A 9,995-nucleotide genomic window follows, 5' to 3' on the forward strand; every position below is an offset into this window, starting at 1 on the left:
AATTTCAAAAACTCATATGTACTGTCAAAACCGCGGCAGGTAATATCATGTTAACTGGTCATAGAGAGCAAAATACATACAAAGTTAAATGGAATGATGACTGTCTTAGCGCACCTACCTGTTTTGTCGCCTTAAATGGAAATAAAAATTGGCTTTGGCATAAACGGCTCAATCATCTAAATTTCAAATCTATTGCCACTTTCAGCAAACTTAAATTAGTATCTGAATTGCCTAACATTGATTTTGCCAAAGATAGAATTTGTGATGCTTCTCAGTTAGGTAAACAAGTCCGGTCAACATTCAAGAGCAAAGGAAGAAACTCATCACCAAGATGCCTGGAACTTCTTCATATGGACTTGTTCGGACCAATACCCGTAACAAGCTTAGGGGGAAAGAAATACACTCTCGTAGTAATTGATGATTTCTTCAGATTTACATGGGTAACATTTCTAAACTCCAAAGACCAAACCGCTGATCAACTAATCAAGCTGCTCAAAAGACTTCAAAACGAGAAAAGTGAAGCGGTTGACAGAATCAGGAGTGACAGAGGAACTGAATTTCTAAACCGATTCTTGTCATCCTATCTTGAAGATCATGGCATAAAACATGAATTATCAGCAGCAAGATCACCTCAACAAAACGGAGTAGCTGAAAGAAGAAACCGCACATTGAAGGAAGCAGCTAGAACCATGCTAGCCGAATCTTGTAATTCACAAAGGTTTTGGTCTGAAGCCATCAACACAGCCTGTTATACTCAAAACCGGTCCATGATCAATAAGAATCATGAGAAAAATCCATATGAAATTTGGACCGGCAAGCAGCCAGAAGTTGGATACTTTCGCATCTTTGGTTGCAAGTGTTTCATTCACATTAATGGCAAAACACATTTCACCGCTTTTGATGTTAAAGCTGATAATGGCACCTTTTTATGATATTCAGCAGTGAGCAAAGCATACAGAGTTTATAACCAAAGAACTCTCACTGTTGAAGAATCTATACACATCGTATTTGATGAATCATCTATATGTCATGACAACAATAGTAACAGTATACATGATTTAATAAATAATCTTGATGCGACTAACCATGAAGCAAGCAGTGATGATGAGGTAGATTTGAGAAAAATAGGGGGAATCACATCAAAGAAAATCCAACCGCTCAAGAACAAACTCAACAGGTGAACGAACGAGAGGACATCCAACAAACGCAGATGGAAGTAGCACTGGAGCGAGAAGAAGGAATTATTCAACCTACCGAGCTAAATCCATATGGACCATGTCTCCAGTGGAAAAAGGATCATCCACTTGAGCTGGTCATTGGTAACCCTACTGCTCCTCTTAGAACTAGAAATCAAATGATAAATGAAGTTATGCATGCTGCATTTGTTTCTCAGATAGAACCTAAGAAAATTAATGATGCATTACTTGACTCTAATTGGATAGAGGCCATGCAAGAAGAACTTAATCAGCTTAAAAGAAGTAAAGTTTGGCATCTAGTCCCTCGGCCTAGTAATACTCATGTGATTGGAACTAGATGGGTATTCAGAAACAAAATGAATGAAAACGGTTTGATTATAAGAAACAATGCTAGACTCGTAGCTCAGGGATATAGACAAGAAGAAGATATAGACTTTGATAAATCCTTTGCCCCTGTCGCCAGATTCAAGCCTTAATCTTGTAGGGTACTCAGATGCAGATTATGCTGGGTGCAAGGTCGACATAAAAAGTACGAGCGGTTCATGTCAATTTTTAGGCAAACGGTTGATTTCGTGGCTTAGTAAGAAACAAACGTCAATAGCTACATCAACCGCTGAAGCAGAATATCTTGCGGCTGGAAGTTGTTGTGCTCAGATGCTTTGGAAACAACAACAATTGAAAGATTATGGCATCCAAGCTACTGAATCGCCCATTTTTTGCGATAACACCAGCGCAATAGCAATCACAAACAACCCAGTTATGCACTCTCGGACAAAACATATTGATATCAGACATCACTTCATCCGAGAACACGTCATGAAGAAAGAAGTACGGCTTGAATATATTCATACTTATCAACAAACTGCCGATATTTTCACAAAACCATTACCAGAGGCTAAGTTCTCTTATTTCCGCAATATGCTTGGATTAATTGATTTATCTTGATATATTTAGTTAGTGTGTGTAGTTGTTTGTATTGCAGGAAATATAAAATGGTTGTGTCATTAATTAAATAGACTTCTCAACCGTTTCCTCCTAACTGCATTACGCATACGGTTCATTCTACTTGGGCGAGATACTTCCACGTCATTGCGTAAAAATCACTCAAACTTTTCGACTGCTTCTGACTGACGTGACATTTTTTACTTTTGAAATTTCAAAATTAATTATTTTACCGCTGCTCAAATTTTTCAAAAATTATTAGAATTCTCTCCAATAACAGTCCTCCACGTGGACTAACTGGTGAATATCTGAACCGCACATACATACTCTACATTTGCAACCTCGCTGAGCTTACCTTGCTATTGCAACTCCATTGCATTCTCATTTAACTTGCAGGTACTGACATTCAAATCCTCTCGGTAAATCAAAAATATGGATGCTTCTATCGCTCAGAACACAATCGGTGTTAACTTCGCGTCGATATTCACCAAGCCCAACAAATCGATGCAAGCCATGTTTCGCAAATTAGAAAATTCCGGGCTTCGCTCATTTCTGGGCTGCAGCTACAAATACTCAGACACACTACTAAAAGGAATTCTTCGAGCCTGCACACATGAAGAACGGCGAAATTATTTGTGTCCTCCAAAACAAAAAACTTCTGTTCACAAAGAAGATGTTTGCTGAATTGTTCAGCCTACCAACGGAAGGAGTAACTGATTTCTCTACACTGCCTAATGGAAATATTGATATTTGGCGCAGTGCTTTCTCAGACACAGACTCTCCTATTTAACATCCAACTAGTCAAAAACGAGAATAAAAGATTGAATCCAGACTCCTAGCAGATATCGTCGCTAAAGGACTGCTTGCCAAAGCCGGTGCTTATGATAAAATCACTTTGGAGAAATTTCTGGTTATGGCCACTATCTCATCCACATTGCAAGTTAACTGGTCTGACGTTCTCTTCAGAATATTGGTGGCCATGATCAACAAAGAAAATCAATCACAAGGGTTTGCGGTTCGAATCTGCCACATGCTAATTGATGCCGGAGTTCAACCGGTTGATATGATTGAAGTTGGTAAAACTAAGCTCTTCAACTGGGTATCGGTTGAAAATTTTATCCAAAAAAATCGACCGGCTGAGGAGATAGTCTCCATCAAGACTAAAACCGGGGAAGAGTTTGTCAAACAAAAGAAATAATCCAAAACCATTTCAACCGCCAAGGAAACCAAGAGAAAGCTGGTTCTAAAGACAAGCTCCGATGATAAGTCCAAAGATGACGTTCCAGTTGCTCAAGATTTAAGAAAAAGAGAACTACACAACCAACAAAGATAAGATTGGTCAAACATCTTTCGGCTCCACTTGTTCCTGCACCTATCCCTGCAATCTCAGTCACAAAACAAAAAGGGATTTGTATTGCTGAAACAGAGATTGAATCGTCTTACTCTGGAGTCCCTATCATTCTTTCTTCAAATAAGGGCAAACAGGTGATGATTGAAAATCTACCTTAAAACAATGCAGTTCATACAGACATAGTACTCGCAAGCGAGCGTGTAAGTCAGGCTGTCCAGAAAAAGATAAAAATGTTTGACAGATGGATTAAATATCGAACTGCTATAACGTTTGATTCGCTACTTGAAACCGGCAAAATTAAAGCAACTGCTAAGCTGGAGCGGTCCATTTTGGAATGGATAGAAACGGCTGATATTCAAACCGCTCTTCAACGACGAGACTTTCTGGAACTTCAAATGAAGGAAAGCACTCTCCGAATCATCATTCGGTTGAAAAGAAATAATTTTGACCCGTTTTGTCCTACAGCCAAGGATGATTCGGCAGTCATCTCTCAACTTGAGATGGACGCATTGTCACTGGCTATGAGAGTCGCTCAAATGCGACAAGAACTTAATCTCCCAACTGTTACAGATCAAACAAAGTTAGACTCTCTAATGGACATTCATGAAGATCTGAGCTCCGAACAGTGTCCAGTCATCCCTACTGAAAAAGATTCCTCGTCCATTTCTCCCGGTACAATCACTAAACCTTCTTCACCAGCACTTACCATGACAGCTCAATCGGGTGATGAAGAAACCATTATGCCTCGTTCTACAACAAAAATTACGGCTGAAGATCTTCCAGGTGATGAAACACATAGTCTTCAGATTACCACCGACATTCCATCTGACTCTCGAACAATATCTGCAATGGATCAGTCTACCCAACTGCCTCTACTTCATCCTTCAGCTGCTATAACTGTTTCTGTTGATGAGGCAGAGAAGTTTTTATCTGACTTTTATAAAGCTGTCACTTTTCAAGATCAAACTGTCTCTTCACCAGTCGATCCCACCAAGAATGATTCAACAACTCCTTCAAAACAGCTGTTGACATCCCCCAAGGAATTGCATACAACGCCAGCTCAGCCTGAGGCAACAATTGAAACCGGCTCTAAAAGCTCTGCCTCCACTGAGGATATTGATCAGATCATTGAGAATATTACAGCTGAATTACATGAGCCTGAACCGTTACAAATTGCTGAAAAGCTGCCCTCCTCATAATTGCTCTCTCTCGAGCACAGCTTACTATCTGGAGAAGACAAACTTGAAGAACAGGTATCTCAAGAAGAAGCTCTAGAAGAAAGCTATCAACAGCGAATTATGGCGAGATTAATCATTATGGATCAATCAATTCTGGCGCTCAATCACAGACAATCTGATCTACAAGAGGCCTTTCAATCAGTAAAGTCGGCTCTTCGCACTGATATTTCCGCAATAGAAACAAGTTTTTCTATCAAGCAAGCCAAACACAACTCTAAACATCTCAACATGTGCCTTGGTCTTTCGGAGCAAATGACTCGTCTGCAGACAAATCTAGAACAACGCCTCGATGCCCAAGGTGCTTAGCTTGCGGAAATTATGACTTTCCTCGTACACGGTGATGTCAAAAAGGGGGAAAGAGAGCGGCAAAAGGCAATTCAAGAAGCAGAACTATCTATAATGAAGGAATTACGTGAGTCAAGAGAAAAGAAAGACAAAGCCAAAGCTGGGGAACAAAGCTCAGGTTCAAAGAAGGGAAAGTAGTCATCTCGAATAATTGTGAAATACTTTGAACATTGTAATTTCATTCACTTAATGAAATACAATTCTTTCGCTCCTTTAAATCTTATGCTGAATAATTTTCCAACTGGGCTTTGTCATCACCAAAAAGGGGGAAATTGTTGAAGAAAATATTATTCCCAAGAATTTTGGCGTATGACAAAAACAAGTCAGCTCTGCGGTTCATATGTGCGACATATATCAGTTCAACCGTCCAGCTCAAATAATGGTGTATCTTTCTAACAGGCCAAAGCTAAAAGGAGTTTCAACCGCTTATCAGAACCGGATCATTTAAAGGATCATTTATTGCTCAAATACATTCTCTAACCGGTTTAGTACATTCAAAGTATTACACCATCTTGAAGTCAACGTATATACATCTGTTCCAAGATATTAATCCGCATTTATGATCCTATCCCAAAGTAGAGAGACCAAGTATAGACTGCATGTTCTGAAGATAAATACAGTTACTATAAAAGGAACTCCTCAAGAAAAGCACTTCAGAACAGTGCTGAGCAAAAGGAAGATTAAATGCGTTCATTAAAAAACATTTTAAACTCATAAAGACGACAGCGACTCATCTGTTTAGAGAATCAGGTTAACGTTGCTATGTCCTTCCCGATCATTAAGAAAATCGTGTATATTAACGAAAGAGTGTGCTAGCAGAAAGGCGTCTTTTCAGATCACAATCAAATCATAACAGTTTGCTTGAATACTTAAAAAGATCTCCGAGCGCTCCTAAAAGTTTACATACTTCTTCGCTTAATCAGCACGCTTTCAACAGAAAATCATTTGATCATCTTAGGATCATTTTCGTGCTACTCACACAAAACTGTTTATTCTCATCAGTAACCTTTTGGTTATTAGATCAAGTCTTGTTATCTGGTGAACTGAGTGTTTTTAATATCCAGAAGTGTAAAGTGATCACTAAGAGTTACAATACAGGCAGTGTGATAAGTCTTGATTGGAGTGGGCTGTTGTAAATACGTTGTAAAGCCAAATTCTTTTAGTGGAATCCTTCCTGGAAAAAGAAGAAGGCTAGACATAGGAGTATTCAATCTCCGAACATCCATAAAAATCTTGTGTTATTTACTTATCGCAAGCTCTTACCTTTTTAACCGCAATCTGTTAAGTCTGCTAAAAGTGTTTGAACTGTCATTAGAAATTGTGAACCGTTTTCCGCACTCATCAGTGGTTCAAGTTTCCAACCGTTTGAGAAAGAATTTTCAACCGCCTAAAACGTTTGAAAAACTTATTTTAAACAAGAAAATTTGAAAGAGTTCATTCACCCCCCTCTAAACTCTTTCCCGATCCAAACACATATTTTTAACCCTTCTTGTTGGGTTAGACTAATTAATTGACCATAAGTGTATTCATTATATGCTATAATTTGTTTACCACTATTTTCTCTAATTTTATTTCTTACCTTATCTCCTAGAAGAGTTGGTAAGCCGGCAAGGAATTTTTTTTTCCAAAAAGGTTGATAAGTCTAACCCAACAAGAAGGGTTAAAATTATGCCAAGATTTAAAATTGCAAAAACACCTAAAATGGGAAATGAAAAGAACAAAACAAGAATTAGGAACTTTTTGTAATCAATTTAATATAAATACTAATAAACCATCCTCATCAAAATGCTCAGAAAATTGTCAAAAAACACATAAAAAACCTTATAAGAAAAACTTTAGAAGAAATCAAAAAGATAGTTTTAACCCAAAAGAAGATTTTTACAAAAAATTAAGGAGAAAACCATTTAGGAAATTTAAAAATAACAAGCAAGAATTCAAAAAATCCTTCAAAGATATTGAATGTTATAGATGCCATAAGAAAGGTCATACGGCAAATTATTGTAGGTTAAATAAGAAATTAAATGAATTAGAATTAAAAGAAGAAATATTAAATAAAATTTCTAATCTCTTGATTGATTCTTCTGAAGAAAATTCAGAAACTGAAAAACTCTACAAAGACTGACGAATCATTAGTAGATGAATAAATCATAATTAGTAGTGAATCTGAAAAACAAATTAATATGCTCACCAAAGATCAATCCCTTCTTTTAGATATACTGAAAAATATTAATTTACCCAACAATCCAAAAAGAATATCTAGAAAAAATTCTAAAATCTTTAAATAACAAAGAAGAAAATAAAAAATTCCCAAGTACTTCAAAAAATACTTACGACTTAACTGAAATATTAGAAAAAAGAAAAAAGGAAAAGGGGATCACAATCCAAGACTTACAAAAAGATATAAAAGAAATAAAATTGGAAATAAGTGAATTAAAAGAAAAACAGATTCAAAATTCTGAAGCAATAAAACTAATCCTACAAAATATAAACATTGAGAGTTCTTCAGAAACAGAAAATGATGAAACCCAAAAGGTGAAAATATTGAAAAAATTCCTGAAGATTTTCTTTTCGTTTTAAGAGAAATAACTTCCAGAAAATACATCATAAAAATAAATCTAGTATTTTAAGAAAATTTCAAAATGGATACAATAGCCTTATTTGATACTGGTGCAGAGTTAAACTATATCAAATCGGGAATAGTACCTATTGAATTCCAACAAAAAACACAAGAAAAACTTTCAGCTGCTAATAATTCAAGATTAAATGTAAATTCAAAAACAGATGAATCAATAATAAATAATGGTATTTTCATAAAAACCACTTTTGTTTTAGTAAATGATATTCATCACACTGTAATATTAGGAACTCCTTTCATAAGTTTAATTAACTCATATAAAGTAAACAATGACTCTATTTCTTTTAAATTCAATCATAAAAAATTAAAATTTGAATTCTTAGAAAAACCTTGAACTAGAAACCTTAACTTAATAAAAGCATGTTCAATTTATGAAAATAATATTAATACCATAATCCAAGGGAAGACTTTTCAATTAAAAAATCTTAAAAAATCTGGTAGGAAGGCTACTCACTGATCGTTCTGTGAATTTTGGAGCCATGAAGAATCGATTGGCGGACATATGGCGTCCCGTAAAAGGGGTTCTTATTCGTGAAATCGAGGGACAAGTGTATCTATTTCAATTCTTTCATGAGTTCGACGTGGATCGGATCTTGGAAGGTGGGCCTTGGTCCTTCGATAATCATCTCCTTCTCCTACACAAGCTGAAACAAGGCAAAATCCCAACAAAAGTTCCATTAAATCTCATCCCTTTTTGGGTCCAAATCTACGACCTACCAGTTGGATATATGTCGGAAACTATTGGGATGCAATTGGGCAACTTCATAGGGAAATTTCTGGCTTATTATACCACAAACAACTCTGGAATTGGGAGGTCATATACGCGTGTACGGGTGGCTGTTGATGTGCGGAAACCACTAATGAGATGTAAGAAAATTTCCAAACCAGGTGGTGATTGTGTTATGATCAAGTTCAAATATGAGAGGCTAGGCTCATTCTGTTTTGTTTGCGGAACTCTAGGATATACAGAGAGCTTTTGTGAAAAGCTCTTCTCCTCCAATGATAAAAACATGGCAAGAGAATGGGGCACATGGCTCCGAGCACCTGATAAGCGGAGCATACAATTCAAACCGTCAAAATGGCTGCGAGAATCGCTTGGAGGGGAGACCCCCTATGGTACCATTGGGGCTCCTACCGGTTAGAGCAACACCCCGATGAAAGGAAATCTGCAAGATTCTAGCAATCCCGGAATACATGGCAGAGATTTGACCTCGTTTGGAAAGGCCCCGATGTGTAGCAATCACATATGTGATTTTCAAGATACTACCGATATATGTGCAGTTCAAATTCAAAAATTTGATCCTACCAGGTATACTGAAGAAGATATTGGGCTATTGGTAAGTGAGGATAGAAAACGTCGTCGGGCCAACCAACAAAATAAAGCCCACAATATCAGTATGGAGCTGGATCCAGTAAGCCATGCCATAGTAATTTCAGGTTCACAAAGTGCTGCGTCAGATGATAACCAAAGCAATTATCTGAACACTACCACTGACCACAATGAACTCTCACTAACGGCAGAGCCTGATCATCAGGCCTGCCGACAACCATGATTAAGTTGGAACTGCCGGGGCCTGGGCCACACTCGAGCAGTTCCAAATCTTCGTGAGTTGGTAAAAACTCACAGGCCTACTTTGGTTTTTCTCTCTGAAACTCTAGTTCTTTCAAGTAAGGTAGAAGAAATTCGTATTACTCTTGGTTTTGATGGGGCATTCTCTGTAGATTGGGAAGGACGAAGTGGGGGTCTAGCGGTGCTTTGGCGATATCGTGACATGTGCTCAATCCTGAATTATTCTCAAAACCACATTGATATGAAACTAACGGAACCAGGTCATGAAGATTGGAAGGCTCACAGGTTTCTATTGGTTTCCAGAAACTACACGAAGACGACAATCTTGGTCTCTTATCCGAAATCTGACAGCCACATCTACTCTTCCATGGTGCATGATCGGGGACTTTAATGATATCTTGATGTTGGAACATTTCATGTTCACAATCTTGATTTTGATGTTAACAAAACTTGTTATTGTATTTCTAACATATTTACTCAAGTGTGAAGTTGCAAACACATTAAGCAAACCGAAACTGAATTATGCACAAACTGAATTTCTGGCGAGCTTCGGTATTTTGATGATATCTCTCAACTAGATGTTCCAAATGAGAATCCGCAAACTGGAATAATTAGAAAACTCAATTTGGAACAATTCGTATTTCACGTCAGTTTGGCAAAATCGGATGTTATCATGGTCTAACTGATCGCTCAATTACCGAACTGATCACACGAAAAC

At 37.3% G+C, this 9,995-nt stretch overlaps 1 protein-coding gene across 1 annotated transcript; it reads left to right on the forward strand.

The window, feature by feature from the left end:
- The first annotated feature begins 5,045 nt into the window (after positions 1 to 5,045).
- Positions 5,046 to 8,849, forward strand: LOC142525885 (uncharacterized). Its single transcript, XM_075630171.1, has 2 exons — positions 5,046 to 5,190; positions 8,149 to 8,849. Exons 1-2 carry the CDS (start codon positions 5,046 to 5,048, stop codon positions 8,847 to 8,849), a joined length of 846 nt encoding a protein of 281 aa, XP_075486286.1.
- The last annotated feature ends 1,146 nt before the right edge of the window (positions 8,850 to 9,995 follow it).

The sequence above is a fragment of the Primulina tabacum genome, chromosome 15, assembly GCF_025594145.1.
Source record: "Primulina tabacum isolate GXHZ01 chromosome 15, ASM2559414v2, whole genome shotgun sequence".
Classification (NCBI taxonomy): Eukaryota; Viridiplantae; Streptophyta; class Magnoliopsida; order Lamiales; family Gesneriaceae; genus Primulina; species Primulina tabacum.